The 15,272-nt window shown below is 36.6% G+C and overlaps 3 protein-coding genes across 3 annotated transcripts in view; 1 reads left to right on the top strand and 2 right to left on the bottom strand.

Annotated features, from left to right (window-relative positions):
- LOC102595493 (outer envelope protein 64, chloroplastic) overlaps positions 1-6,909 on the bottom strand; it is an 8,847-nt gene extending 1,938 nt beyond the window's left edge. Inside the window, exons 1-11 of the mRNA XM_006341461.2 lie at positions 6,512-6,909; positions 5,863-6,015; positions 5,558-5,682; positions 4,838-4,963; positions 3,802-3,984; positions 3,584-3,728; positions 3,031-3,199; positions 1,474-1,608; positions 1,153-1,353; positions 211-338; positions 76-127 (exon numbers count right to left, since the gene is read on the bottom strand). Coding sequence (XP_006341523.1) covers positions 76-127; positions 211-338; positions 1,153-1,353; positions 1,474-1,608; positions 3,031-3,199; positions 3,584-3,728; positions 3,802-3,984; positions 4,838-4,963; positions 5,558-5,682; positions 5,863-6,015; positions 6,512-6,714 — 1,620 coding nt within the window. The 5' untranslated portion in view covers positions 6,715-6,909. The remainder of the gene's footprint in view (positions 1-75; positions 128-210; positions 339-1,152; positions 1,354-1,473; positions 1,609-3,030; positions 3,200-3,583; positions 3,729-3,801; positions 3,985-4,837; positions 4,964-5,557; positions 5,683-5,862; positions 6,016-6,511) is intronic.
- A 1,187-nt stretch (positions 6,910-8,096) lies between these two features.
- Positions 8,097-12,478, top strand: LOC102595166 (zinc finger protein VAR3, chloroplastic). The gene is made up of 7 exons (XM_006341460.2): positions 8,097-8,572; positions 9,128-9,245; positions 9,390-9,733; positions 10,457-10,513; positions 11,250-11,366; positions 11,904-12,002; positions 12,078-12,478. The coding sequence occupies exons 1-7, from the start codon at positions 8,202-8,204 to the stop codon at positions 12,193-12,195; spliced, it is 1,224 nt and encodes a 407-aa protein (XP_006341522.1). The 5' UTR covers positions 8,097-8,201; the 3' UTR covers positions 12,196-12,478.
- A 635-nt stretch (positions 12,479-13,113) lies between these two features.
- Positions 13,114-15,272, bottom strand: part of LOC102594829 (ERAD-associated E3 ubiquitin-protein ligase component HRD3A) — a 10,823-nt gene continuing 8,664 nt past the window's right edge. The window contains exon 6 of the mRNA XM_006341459.2: positions 13,114-13,544. Within this exon, the coding sequence (XP_006341521.1) occupies positions 13,323-13,544 (222 nt within the window). The 3' untranslated portion in view covers positions 13,114-13,322. The remainder of the gene's footprint in view (positions 13,545-15,272) is intronic.

Raw genomic sequence — 15,272 nt, 5'->3', positions numbered from 1 at the left:
TTCCCCCCCCCCCCCCCGCACCACACACATTCCATCTACACCAAACGAAAAAGTAAGATAGCTAGGAGGGCCCACCTTCTTATCAAGATCAATGGCTTTACTGCTATCAGCTTCGGCTTGGAGGAAACTGGAAATGAGAACTAAAAATTAGAATATATGAATTTCACAAACACGGTAACAGAAATGGGGGAAAATGGAGAAACAAATTACTTTCTCATCTCCAAATGAGCGGCAGCCCTGTTGCTAAAGTATGTTGCACTGTTACCATTGAGTTTGATAGCCTCTGTGTAGAAGCCAATGGCTTTCGGCCACTGTTTCTCTTTGAAGGCTTGATTACCCTGTGAAAATCATATCGTATAAGAACCAAAGCTGTGAATATTAAGGGAGCTCCAAAATAAACCAAAAAAATGACAGAACAAAGCAATAGTGAAGGTGCATTAGCAGAATAGCCAGCTTGTCACTTCCACTAGATAATTATAAGTTTCTCACTCCTGAGCTCTAATGTTATTTCAAATTTGTCAATCAAGCTGACTGCTGGGCTTGGCATTGCTCCAGGCTTAACATCACTGAGTTCCTGCTCTTAGGCTTATGACTCCATACTATAATTCTTTCACACCCAGCTAAATGACTGAAGAAACCTGGTCACATCAACTTATTCCTTTCCAGAATTTTAACAGATAGGATATATAACACTTATTTGCTAATGTTCCCTAATTGAGGATGAACCCACATAACTGATATGGTGTGCTAAGGGGATCTTCAGTATGCCTAAATTCTTTTTTTTTTTTTGGTATGCTAAGAATTCATCTACAAATCCTTGCCCTGACAAACAGTTTCAGGCTTTCAGCACTGGAAAAAAAAAGTAATGGGCATCATGCAAATGCTAATCTCTTGTGTAAGCACCAGGGTACCGTGCACCAAAAGAGAAAGGCCTGATGCCGAAAAGTGAGGTAGTTCAGGAATACAAGTGAGCAGTGACAGGCTCAAGCAAAAAACATCAAGCAAACAAGCACAGAAACTTGATCCCAGGTACATTTAGTATGCATAGACTATAGCAGATAAAGTTGACTGATGAATATGGCGATCTCAACATTCAAGAAATAGACAGCAATGTCACGCAAAAAAATCCACAGCAGATTATCCTTTGTGTACCTTTTCTTTAGCCATTTCGGCAGATGTTTCCTTGCTCAAGGCATTACCAGATGCTGATGATTTTGTGGCTAATTCTGCCTGTTCCTGGAGATCTGCATACATGGTCTGTATGGTGTCGAGCAAAAATCTGTCACCTCCCTGCCTTGCTACAAAGGACACAGAAATTGGGCATTTATCATGAAATCCCACCGGCACACAGACCTACAGTAGGGAAGCATATAGGATTAGAGAAGTCTGATTCAATGCTGGGTTGATCAACTACTTGAGGCCAATTTAAATTTCTGTGTGCTTGGGGTCCAGAAGCACCAGAGAGTCATTCACCTGACAGCCACCTGACATGCTAGCTATGCTTGAAAATGAGCATGACCTAATCTGATAGTCCTCAGATTGAATCTCCTTTGCACCAGTCTTTGGAGGAGGCTCAGCAACTGTGGGGATGACCAAAATTCCATCATCCTATTGAAACAGTTAATTTTAGAAAGATTAAGATGACAGCATAAGACAGAAGATATCAAGATACTATTCCAGTAAGATTACTTTAACATAATAATAGCAGGGAAACAACAGCAGCAGAACTTCATAAAATTAGCTGAGATTGAGATATTTAGTCAGGTAGATACTAGGCTCTGCCATTAAAAATATGTATATAGATCATGCATGGCTCAATGTTATATTCTCAGATAACGTTTCATTAAACATGAAGCAGTTTTTTCCCTAAGAGGGTTATGAAATATTTACATCAGGTTCAGCATCAAAAGGCAAGAAAAGCATCATTCTGGTAGGTTTGCTATAAATGTCACCTATCAATGTAGTGATCCTATCGTGTTTAACAGATATTCAGCCTTATTAATATACTCCATTTGATATTGTAAAAGACAAAGAAATGTTGGCCTATTAATGGTCAAAAGGGGTCTTAAATGTTACCAACTAACCTTTACAGTATGATATGATGAAGTACTAACTGAAAGTCATAAATCCTTATAGACAAGCATTTCAGTGAAGGGTTTTCCACCAAATCAAGGGGTAGGTTGGAAAGAAAATGGGCAGTCCCATCATAAGAACATCAACTTAGCATATACTACTACTCCCTCCATTTCACAAAGAATGATCTAGTTTGACTTGGTACGGAGTTTAAGAAAATAAAGAAGACTTTTGAATCTTGTGGTCCTAAATTAAAGTTATGTCAAATGTACAAAATTGCCCTTTAATCTTGTGGCCTTAAACATGCCACGTGAACAGCTGAAATTAAAATGTTACCAAAAAAAGAAAGAGGTCATTCTTTTTTAAACAGACTTAAAAGGAAAGGATACTCCATTTGATATTGTAAAAGACAAAGAAATGTTGGCCTATTAATGGTCAAAAGGGGTCTTAAATGTTACCAACTAACCTTTACAGTATGATATGATGAAGTACTAACTGAAAGTCATAAATCCTTATAGACAAGCATTTCAGTGAAGGGTTTTCCACCAAATCAAGGGGTAGGTTGGAAAGAAAATGGGCAGTCCCATCATAAGAACATCAACTTAGCATATACTACTACTCCCTCCATTTCACAAAGAATGATCTAGTTTGACTTGGTACGGAGTTTAAGAAAATAAAGAAGACTTTTGAATCTTGTGGTCCTAAATTAAAGTTATGTCAAATGTACAAAATTGCCCTTTAATCTTGTGGCCTTAAACATGCCACGTGAACAGCTGAAATTAAAATGTTACCAAAAAAAGAAAGAGGTCATTCTTTTTTAAAGAGACTAAAAAAGAAAGGAGGTCATTCTTTTTGAAACGGAGGAAGTAATACTTATTCAAGGGATAGGTTGGAGAGAAATCAAGCAACCCATTATAAAAAAACAACATCAACTAAATGAACACCAGTACTACTTACTTTCAAAAGATCATTTAGAGCTGAGCGCATTTCGTTCCTAATTGCATGGCAGCTATCAATAATTGTATCTGTGATTTCAAGCGCACATTGCATTTGGGAAGAAATAACAGGGTCCAGATTGGGCTTTCCATCATCGATCCACTCCAGATGATTTTGTTTGAACTCGTGTCTGTGCACAAACAATAAAAACTAAATTTAGATATGTGAATTACCACACTCAAAAAAATTAAATTTAGAAGGTAAATTACCATTCAACAGAGATACCAAGAAGATCACTTATGTGTAACATTAGAAGCACCAAAAATAGATGAGACAGAGTAAGATAGAAATACAATAGAATTTTCTTGGTCAAAAGCTCATAACATGTATAGAACCCCAACCCTTTCAAGCAAGTAGGTGACCAAATATATATAATTTAAAATGTGGCCAAAACGAACACAAACAAGATAATGTCATGACTACTTTTGCAAGCTTCCATCAGATAACGTACTCCAAGCTTCAAACCAGTAATAATTGTGCCTAGTGATCTCTGTGGCATCAACCTACATCTCACCTCCTAAGCATATGCATAGCATAAGCTAGCAAATTTGTTGATGAAGATTTTCTTTCACCATTGAACTTTTTGTCAGCAAACAGTTTTAAGCTTGGAACTTTTGAGTTTAAATAGGCTTCCAGATTCTCATGTCTTAGGATTTGTCCTGCAAGAGGTGATTATCAGAAGGGGTGTAAAAAAGAAAAATCTCATCAGATGCACAGACTACAAACACATACTTCCAAACAGCTTTTCGACAGCTTTGGTCACTGCTTGACTGACGCAATCACCAGGAGACTTTAGTAACTGAAAGCAATCATCAGCTATCACAACATTCCTTGGATTACGTTGAGCAACAAATGGAACCTGCAGCAGCACATGCCCGACACGGCGCAATATGCTGGGATCTCTCGCAAACCATCCTGCAGTTGATCCAAATTAACTAAAAGCTAAACATAGAACACCAGATAAAACTTATGTTGCTCAGACTCTTCAAAAATGTCAACGGGTGCGTGTTGGATTCTCCAAAAGTAGTGTATTTTTGGAAAAATTGGCACGGGTGCGGCATCGAAAGTGAAGAGTCCGCGCAACTTAGGATAAAACAACATATGGCATTCAAGACTAATAATTATAAATATTGCTATTCAAGCCCTAAGGTCTGTGAGGGCTTTAAGTGCAAAGCACAAATAGAGAGTGGGCTTTAATGAAAAAAGGCGCAAACGGAGAAAATACCACAAATATATATATATATATGTGTGTGTGTGTGTTTAGTCCAAGACTAATAATTATAAATATGAATGACAAATATACGACCAAAGAAATTGAATTTTTTTTATGATAAAGTGAAATATCAATTATTTAGTGTCACTTCTTCATAAGAGGCTCATTGGCAAGGAAATGTTTGCCTTAGAACCTTGATGACAACACTGAAGCGCACATAAAGCAAGGCGAAGCGCTCAACATGTTTTGAGCCTCGCTTCAAGGCTTAAGCACGCCTTTGATAACACTGCTTTCATGTCATTCACTGGTAGCTTATATAAAATATTTATTCAGCAAGTAGCACTAGAAGAACCAAGAGGAATATATAAAACCAAAAGACGAGCAGATTATTCAAACCCCAAACAAAAGACAACTTTTTCTCATATCAAAAGGATATGACTCTTAGTACAGTGACATAATACCAACATGTCAGGCTCAAAAAACTCCGCAAAAAAAAAGGATTAAGTGAAGGTGAAAGATGTTAAGTTGAACTGAAGATGGCATGGACATACATACCAACTGTGTCAAGACTAGCTGAAACAGGAATTATGCCGGTGTGAGAAACTGTCCCATGAGATGGCCGAAACCCTAAAACTCCACAGTATGCGGCAGGTACTCTCACACCTCCAACAGCATCAGTACCTGGATCACAGATGGTACTGTAACTTAGAAGAGCTTATCAGTTATTACCCTGTATTCATTTCGTATAAACCTGATGAGCTAAAGTGAAAAAAGAACCTGTCAATAAAACCAGCATAATATATCTATATTCAACAAGCATGCTTTTCTTCTTGATTGTTTCTTTTAAATTTTGCAGCAAAGAAAATAAATATTAAATGAGGTCAAGGAAGTTTGTGCTTCTCTTGAGCGTTACCTTACCATCATTGAAGTCCAAATTCATGGCAACTTGTCTTAATCACTTTATTACCTAAATCAATCAGTTGCTGCTATACTTGGTCAAAATAGAAGTTAGACCATCTGAATCGAGATTTGAGATCGAGTTAGAAGCTTCATTAGATAGCCTGTCCACTTACATAGAAAGTGATACTTCTAAGTTTCTAACAACAACTAAAAGATGTTGCAGATTTCAAATGTTCAGGAGGATGTACACCAGCCAAAGTCCAAGGGGCTTGTTCTTTATATTGTGACTCAAAATTTACCTAAATGGCAATGCATACTCAAACCACACAATGATAACCGATGGACAAAGTGATTTTGAGACGCAAAAGAACTCACCCAAAGAAAAATCAACAAAATTTGCAGCCACAGCAACAGCAGCCCCACTAGATGACCCTCCGGGCATCCGTGCAGGAGCAGCTGGATTTGTTGGAGTATCAAAATGTATCTGTTCACCACTAATACTGTAAAGTGAAGATGACAAGAATGATCAACATCACGAGAAGGATTCTAAATTGCAGCATAAATATGTGTAACATGACACAAATGGAAATCATCCCTTGCCAAAGGATCAAGAAATCCAGGATCCTACCAATTTTAGAAAAGAGTTCTAATTTTAACCAGTGGAAAGTTCAGGAACAAACCCAAATGCCATGTCATCTACAACAGTTCTTCCAGTACATGTGGCTCCTCCTTCAACAAGTGTGGTGACCACGGTGGACGTCTGACTAGCAGGTTCGTGAGTCCTTGACCAGTCTGGGTTCCCAAACCCTGTCACAGATCCATTGACATCGAATCTGGACAATCAAAATTCGATATGACTTCAGTAGTTCTAAAATAAGCAAATGAATTTCGAGTAGAGAACGAGACAAGTAAATGAAACATGAGAAATAGTAACTCAAAAATGATAAAAGACAAAATTGAGAAGGCCTATATTAGACTCTCCATCCTAGCGTATAAATCAGCAATAGTAACTCAAAAGTGATGAAGACAAAATTGTCAGCATACAGAACTATGTAATTTCCAGAATCTAGTTGAACAACACTATTCATTTCAGCCATCAAGGGCAGAATCCAAACCTCACACTCAAGGAAGACTGGTTATACAGTTACAACTTACAAAACCAAACATTGATTTTTCTGTATTTGAGTATAAAAATTAAATCTTTTTTTGGTTGGTGGGTCGAGTTTTACAATAAGTCTAATAGTTAGAAGATAAATTTACGTACTACAAAAGAAACAATAACAAGAACAAAAACTAGAGTTCCCAATTCTCTGGAAATAAGAAGCTTACACATCGGATATGGCAAAAGAAAGACCAGTAAGAGGATGAGGAGCTTTAGGTGGAGGAGGCTGAGGCGGTGGCAGAAGCTTTAGACGTTCAACAAAGGCTCCAAAGTCAGCTTTAACAGCTTTTTTTAGCTTTCTGGTCATTATGAGTATTCCAGCCAATCCTAATCCCAACAAAACCCATAAATTTGCTGACTGTGACGCCATTTTTTCACCAATAAACTCTCTATTGGATTACTGTATTTGCTCAAAGATTGAATTTTTTGTAGCGACGCTCAGTTTGGGGTTTTGGTTATAATACTTTCTTGGATTGTTCTTTCGCACAGGGGGGTGAGGATAGAGCAGTGGAAACCTAAAAAGAAGCTAACATTCAGCTGGGAATGGGATTCAAGAAGTTGAAGGGAATTGTGAATCTTTTATCTTTTATGTATATTAGCATAAAAGGTATGAAACTTTCGCAAATGTTACAGGACGACCCACTAAGTTTCGCCTATGTTTATATAAGCCCCGTTTCTTTGGAAAATATTTGTAAATTATTAATAGGTAGACTATGTAATCTTGGTTCAACTGAAATCAACCACCACCTTTTATTTATGACAAAACATATAAGTAATTATATTTCTATTAATTATTTCGATCTTTGTGCATTACAAAAATAGCAAGAGAAATGGATAATTGACTAATTAATTATTATTTTTATTTTTCAATCATTATTTTTCTACTCGATCAATATTTTAATCAACATTAAAGCTATTTGAATACACACATAACTAAAGAAAATATTTTATGAAGATATTTTTCATCAAAAAATGAAAAATAACTTTCTATTTTCTTTTTATGATGAAGAGGTAATGTATGGGTTCACAATTACACCTTTACATATTAATATCAAAATGCTAAAAAGATAATTACATTGCTTTATGATTCTACTAATCTATATGCGACTGTTTTTAATGATTGTAAGTATCTTATTTAATTGTTGGGTGATCTATCATTGTTCTATATTTATATAGAGCAAAATAATCTTGATAGATAAACTAGCATATATGACTACGTAAAAATATTAACATCAAATATAATATAGATTTTTAAAATCTTCTTTCTTTAACTATTACAAAAAATAAATAGCTTAAACAAGTATACAAGCCACATTAGAAACAATCAATAATGTCATAATTTTAATCTGTAACCTTCATTAGCAGATTTATTTTTAATGATTTCCTAAGTTTCCGAGAGATACTAATGAAATCACATTTTGGAACACATGCTCCTGCTGCCCACTTAGCTTCTACTATAGCATGTACTACTACTAATAATTGTGTTTGGCCAATTTCTGGTATATTTTTAAATTTTGATTTAGCTAGACTTTATAATATTACAATATTTATGTTGCACCTAATTTTTTTGTAATTTATGTTATATTAGATGAATATATAAACTAAGTTTTTTATGACTGTTAACTTTTAATACCATACTATTTATTTCCATCAATATCAAGACATTATTACTTGTAAAAATAATGAAGCTCATACAGAATTTTTTCAAGAGGGACGAAGGTGCAAATACCTTTTCTTTTCATCCCCTTATTTTTTTTTTCAATTGCTGTTAATCTCATTTGAACTCCAAAACCCTATCAAAAACCCTCTACTTTCTTCAACCTCAGCTGCCATGGTTTTCTGAAAAAAAAGCTTAAAATGTCAGCTTCTAGATTGTTCTTTCTCCTTGGAGCCTCTACTGTTCGTAACTGTAACAAGCCTACGAATATCTCTTCTCCATTCTCTCCATTTCGCTTCACAAAGCCATTGCTATCCCCTGTTGTACGGTTCCGCAGTTACAATTGTATCTCAGCTACAATCGAGACCAATACAATCGAACCATTGGTCAGTCCTAAAAATCATCCATGGCCAGAATGGGTTGCTTTCGTGGACCGTTTGAAAAGCAAAGGATACATTACAGAAAAAAGTTCGAGCACGGGTGAAGACGGTGATGGGAGTATTTATACGGATATGAATTTGTTGAAAGATGCATGCCTTAACTTCTCTCGCGACCGTTCAGACATTTTCAAGTGAGAAAGCTACTGCTTTTTTTTAAAAAAAAACATTTTAGCAGTTATAGTATACCTTGTTCGTCAATGAAATTAAGTAAAAGGGTAAGGAATAAATGTGTTACAGTTTCGAAAGCTGCAAATTAAGATACTTATAGGCTCCAAAAAATGGAACTTCCTTTGAACGATTAAATGATACTAATATATTTGTTGTCTCCCATTTGGCTAAGTTTGCTGGTCGAAACTTGAAATTTTGAGTTTTTGAAGTTGTGTTAGGACATATATTTTAATTGAAGAAAATTTGAAGTGTTGTGAGTGGAAGTTAAGTTTCAGAGCCAAATGCTAGCTTAGTTTTCTAAATTTGAAGAGGCTAGAACAAAAAAGGAAAAAAGTGGATAATGATGATAATAAAGGTCCATGAAATAACCCATTTTGCTGGGAAGTTGTCTATATTGGTTGTCAGAAACTTTTCTAAGTGTTAGCTTCTCGAGGAAAATCATAGACCTTAATATCTGTTCTATGTTTTACAATTCCCACCTTGCCTGAGATTATGAAAGGATTTGTTATACTTTGCAGAAAGTTGTCCACCCAAGATATGCAGAAAGTTGTGGAAAAGGGCTGTCCTAATCTATTCAGGAAGGTTGTTAACTCTGCGAAAAGGTTAAGGATTCATCTAAACCTCGATGAAGGAGAGGTGAGTTGCCTTTTAAATTATTAGATGTCCTTGCTTTTGAATTTCTTTTTCATGGTCAAGTTAGATTGATTGCAGTTCAAGGGTCATTTGACTTCTCTCTGTGAATGTATTCTTTGAGGTTTTACGTAAGGAGCTTACTTGCAGGTATGTGGTGCTTGCAATTTCCGTGGATCATGTGATAGGGCTTACTTGATATTAAAGGAGTCTGAGGGTGTCGCACGTACTGTAGATATTGTGCGAGTCTTGCTTGTTTATGCATTCGATTCTGCGGTTATATCAGGTGGAGCAATGCCTCCTGGTAGCGAGCTTATCGAGGTATCTGCAAGACAATTGCTCTCAGAGTTGGTTGAATTAAGTGAGACACCTATTGATCCTGATCATCCAACACCTGCCCCCAAGGCTTCTCCAAGAAAGAAACAGTCTGTTGGCTCAAGGACAGATGGTCTGGAAGGTGTTGAAATGAAAAGAAGAGATTTAACTGGTCTTGAGTAAGTTTTCTTGGAGTTTATAATGATTCTAATACTGGACTTCTTGCAAGGTATTATGGAACTTATACACATTGATTTTAATAGTGTAACTTATATGCCTTTATATCAATATTTTAAGAGTCCTTTTGATATAATATAACTTGTACGTCTCTTATTCTGGACTACAAAGGTGTAGGCAGGACAGCATTAATTTTATCTAGACTTGATTAACCATAGGACACACCCATTGTTAAAAATGTGTGGGATTTTATGCTTTTCCTGTAATTTTGCCCTCCATCCAGAAGCTCCAATTTCATCCAGCTATTTAAAGATGTGTGGGCTTTTATGTTCTTCTATATCAAATTCGAACGTTTGTTGTATAACTGTTAACTAATACATGCAAATTGCGCAATTCAGCTTAAACTTTAAGTGGCCAAGGATAAGGCGTTGTAAGTTTAGAAAATTAGTACCATACTGGTGTGGAGTGCAGATATGGTGGTTACTGCTACTATTGTGTTCAGTGGCTGCTCATACTGATTTATTCAAGTGAATAATCACACTTTTACCTTATAAAAAAATGCACCTGTAAGATGTTTTGAGTTTTGATTTGAAGATTTCATGTTTCCTATTTTATGATTTTTCTTGTTGCTTATAAGCTAAAAAATGCATTGGGATGGGATACATTGTTATATTCTAAGATGAATACTTTGATGCTCACTGGAAATGCACCATGCTTCTCTGTAGGGGTGAAATGTCTAAAAGAAATGTTGAAATGAAGCAAGGAGATTGGGTCTGTTCGCAGTAAGTTCTCATTTACCTTTGGCATTCCTGATACATTGTCTGCATGCTTATTTGTGTTTTACCTGTATATTTGATATGTACTCTATAATTCTATCAAGTATTATTAGGGACTTCAAAATCAAGCTTTCCATTGAATGAATGGTCTAGAAGGACCCCCGCCCCCACTTTTAATTTTTGGGGGCATTTAGTAAGCTCTCCACCTTTTTGCTGTTTTCCCACCAATTATATCTTCTTAGAGCTTCAGGCAACTAAATTCTCTTTCCTTTTGTGAATGACAAAAATTTCAGTTGATATATCAGAAAAGGCTCACTGAATTGACTTCTCTACGTGTTTGTTTTTTTCTTATCCTGTGGACTTTTCTGATGCTAGTAAATGGATTTGGAAATAGAAAAGGCATTTTTGATTTGCCTAACTGTGCTTATAACAAACAAATTGTGTTAAGTCTTTTCATTGATTGAATTATCATAGTCCCCATTTTCCTTTTCCCTTTATAATTTGATTTGGTAACCTTCTTTTAGGCCCACCACCAAACCTCCAGCCACTGCCATTCTCTGGGCAACAGTGGGTTTTCCACCTTCCCACCCCCGTTGGTGACTTGAACGCCCTACCTAATGGCTAAAGTTGAGGAGCTCTACCATTAGAGCAACTCTCCCTCGTCCTCTTTTTTTCTTCCTTTCTCTAGTGTTGCTTCCTTGTGCTCATGTTCCTGGCATGTACTGATATTGACTTGCTGCAGGTGCACTTTCATGAACTTCGCACGCAATGCACAGTGCCTGAGATGCAAATCAAAAGGACCTAGTCGAGATGCTCCTGTGGTTAAAGAAATGAAAAAGGGAGATTGGAATTGCCCACAGTATGTTGCATCATATGATTTATTAGCTGTTTATAAAAATCTCACAGTTTATCAAAAAAAAATAAAAAATCCTACAGTTATGAAGCATTAAAACCCCACTTGTCAGATTATATAGTTTCATAGATGATGACTCCACTATGGATATCAAGAGTGCCTTCTTCCTTTTATAACTCTAGTCTGAGCTATTGAATTCACTGGCCTACTATAAATATAACCGAGCACTAACAGCTTAAAAAGTGACTTTGAAATATACTTATCTTTTTTTTGAATTCTCAAAAAATAAATAAATATACTCATCTTTTCTCTTGATAAACTAATGTCAGTTTGCTTTATACATGCACGTATACCTACTGCCAATATCACATTGTACGCTTATGATTAGGAAAAACTTACTCTTCTATAATCTGAGAACAATATAAGATGTTATTGTCCTGCACACGTTGTCTTTATGGCCTTCCAACTCGTTTTCCCTTCTCCTTTTCAGTGGTGTTAGTTCTCAGTTCTCAGTTCTCGTCATTTTTTTTTTGGTCTCTGTAGATGTACCTTCATGAATTTTGCTAGCAATACCAAGTGTTTACGCTGCCAAGAGCAGCGTCCCAAGAGACAGCTGAATCCTGGAGAATGGGAGTGCCCCTCGTGAGTAACTTTTGTTGATTCTGCATGTCTCTGTTTTGTGGATTCTACTCATCATACTTTTGGATTCTTGTACAGATGTGACTTCTTGAACTTCAGAAGCAACATGGCCTGCAAGAAGTGCACTTGTGAACGTCCCAAAGATGCAAAGACACAGTCAAAATATGAGCAGCAACTTTGGACAAAGCCTTACTAATGTAGCTAAAGATCACAGCTCATACAGTCGGTTGAGGATATCATCACAACAAAAAATAGTTAGACACAGCTTTTTGGTGCTTCAGGTGAGTGGATATGGAAATGGGAATAACATATTTCTTCCTCTCGATGTTACTTTAGCAATTAAGAGATGTTTGTGAAGTCTTAATTTATTTTTTCGTGAAAATAGTTTGTAATTATAACATACTGTAGAATCTAATAAACAGTGTTTCATGGCCACTTTATTTTTTTTAAGCGTAAGAATATATTGATTTATGGGTTAATCTGTTCTTCTGGAAATTTGTTGTATGTGGGAGCATATCCAGAGTTTCCTAGAGTTTTTAACTTTTTACTTTCCTCTGTTTCAGTTTGTTCACTTTGTCTTCCGCGTGATGAATTAAGAACAGAGGCAGATACAATTGATAATAGTAATAAAAAGAGAATCATACAAATACTGTGTCATCCAAAACGTCTTAAAGCTTTTGATTGAATAGAACTGAGCAACATCTCAGGGACAATCTAAAAAGAAAACGGACAAGGTTTAAACATGCTATACATGAACCAGAACTTAAGAACTTTAATTAAGAAATTTAACTGCCTCTAGTGTTGTACACAATCTATCACCTAATGATTTCATTCAGAAGGAAAGATGCCTGGATCAAACTTGCGTGAAACTCGATTATTTCACTGTCTGTTGCGATAGATAGCTCGAAAATTGGCAGAGCGGATTATTCAAATTTGTCACCATAATTACTATTCTGAAAATAATTTCCCATGACAAAATAAGAACAATGAAGGAAATTCCCAACCGTTTGGCCAATCATGCTCTTAATTAAATTGGGAGTGAGTCAAATTTATTTTATTTTTTTGGTACTGTAAGTTAGAAGGTGCAATACTTGAATAAGCTACAACAAGGATATAGTAGAAGTATCGAAATCTATACTAAAAATGAGCGAAAGCGAAATCATGTTGTGACAATACTCCACTCCATTCTATTTAGTCGGTGTGTATGACAAATATATAACATTGCCCAAAACAAAAGGGCATCTCTCTATGACCAAACAAGAAAAAATTTCTACATATTTTTTTCTGCAAAAGAATCTTACTCTTCCGCTATCTGGAAACATATTAATGGATTACAGGCACACCTTGCTCCCCAAGTTGATGAGGGAAGGCGACCTCTCCAGCAGCAGCAGCAACATGTCTACGCTGCCGCTCGCGTAGGTAAAGTACCGTTAGAAGGCATACAAAGAGGGTGAGAATTGTTGCATTTCCTTCTTCCATTAGGACATCCTCCACCCATGCTTCCACTTTGGGGTAAACTTCTGGTAAGGAATCAATTACGTTAACCTATAAAAAAGAAAATAACCAAAAAAGGGACCATATCAATCAAAATATCAATTTAAAAAGAGAAAATATAATATTTCTACTATTTTTTTCTGTCCACTTGAGGACCAGTTACTACAGCCCCTCCATTACGCAAGTAAGGGGGCAATAAAAGGGCGTTTGCAATGAAAATAGTACTCTTTTGACCGACTCTTATTACATATACTAGTAGAGCACAGAAGTCAGGCTCCACTGATGTCGGACTATATTCAGCTCGTCTGATCTCAACTACTTCTTTCGGCAATGTCTTTGTACTCTCGGGGGTTTCTATGAGACTTCTAAATATCCCAAGTCCCAAATCCTTGCCAAATTTACAACCCTGTCCAGTTGCACATCATGTCTTTTTGTAACACCATGACCTTGAGGATATCTTTTCACATTGTTATTCCTCTGCTCACAACTTCTACGATCTAGATTTTACCCTTGCTGCCAATTATGATAACTTTGTGTAATGACCCTCCAGGTCATTTTTAAATTAAAGCATTCATTCCATCGTTTAGAGCGTTCCTGAAGCGACCCCAGGTCATTTATGACTTGCTGGCACTGAATGTTCGGTCGCCTGGTTGTTCGTTTGGGTTTTAGGCCCATTTTAGAGATTTTATAACTTGAAAAGTTGACTTTGGTCAACCTTCTTGGAAGACGTGCTCAGATGAAAACGCTGAAAGCTAGATTAGCTTCGGAATATCGATTTTGGTCTAAAACGACCCTTTGTTCACTTCCCGAGGCTTTAGATGCCCGTTGTGGAATCTGGCTCAAAACGATACTAGGTGTGGGACCCACTTTTCATCGAAGCGATCTCCAATGAAAATTTCGACTTCACCGTTGAGTTCGAAATATCATTTCCATATACGGTTTGTGTTTTTCCGACTCTGAACGAGTCCGGAACATCGAAATTTAAGTTTGAAGAGTTGTTGAATTCTAACGCGGTGGTGATGTGGCAGAGCCACGCGACGCCACGTGTTGAAATCTGGAAATTTCCAGATTCAAGGACAATTTTCGTCCATTTGTTTCCCTCATCTTCAAACATAGATATCTCCTCCATTTTAAGCTCAAATTAGGTGATTAAAAAGGCTAATTTCAAGAGAATTTCGTGGGGAATCTAGAGGTGAGCTCAGAAACGCAGGGGAGGCTTCGTTTGAGGTAAGGAACCGAATTTTAGCTACTGCTAGAGTGATTTTTGGAATGAATTTTTGTTGAACTTTTGAAAGGTTAGATCTTGATCATCTTAGGTCCGTTTTGAGTCATTCTTAAGGCTAACTTGTAGAGTTTTTCGCAAGGATCGTCGTGGTATAATCTGTTTGGGTTGGAAGGGTCTCGTTTTTCCAGAAATTGGTGATCAAGGAGCTGCCAAGTCGTAAGTCAAGATTTATTAATGATTTTAATTGTTGGGGCTGATTTGCTATGTTTTAGGCATCTTTTTGTGCTAAATTTTGGGGTATTAGTTTAGTAAGGTATTTGGGACGTTTCCACGGAGTCGATTTTGAGATTCTAATTGTGGGCCCCACAATCCCGTTTTAGACCCACATTTTGGGTCCGTCTCCGAAAAATATAAATTTAGTGTCAACATATTCGTAATGACGAGGTAATTAACCTTCTGTTAGTGGGGAAGCATTTGGAGACAGTTCGGAGGGGAAAAGATCCGGTACCGTGAGTTGGAGCACGCGTGATCAGCTTTCAGGTAGGCTATGGCTT

The sequence above is a fragment of the Solanum tuberosum genome, unplaced genomic scaffold (genome assembly GCF_000226075.1).
Source record: "Solanum tuberosum cultivar DM 1-3 516 R44 unplaced genomic scaffold, SolTub_3.0 scf00026, whole genome shotgun sequence".
Classification (NCBI taxonomy): Eukaryota; Viridiplantae; Streptophyta; class Magnoliopsida; order Solanales; family Solanaceae; genus Solanum; species Solanum tuberosum.
The sequence above is the reverse complement of the archived record's forward strand: the minus strand, read 5'-3'. Positions and strand labels throughout refer to the sequence as shown.

Coding starts and splice junctions, on each gene's coding strand:
- LOC102595166 (XM_006341460.2), top strand. CDS start 8,202: ATGTCAGCTTCTAGATTGTTCTTTCTCCTTGGAGCCTCTACTGTTCGT. Junction 11,367..11,903: donor GGAGATTGGAATTGCCCACA/GTATGTTGCATC, acceptor TGGTCTCTGTAG/ATGTACCTTCATGAATTTTG. Junction 12,003..12,077: donor GGAGAATGGGAGTGCCCCTC/GTGAGTAACTTT, acceptor ATTCTTGTACAG/ATGTGACTTCTTGAACTTCA.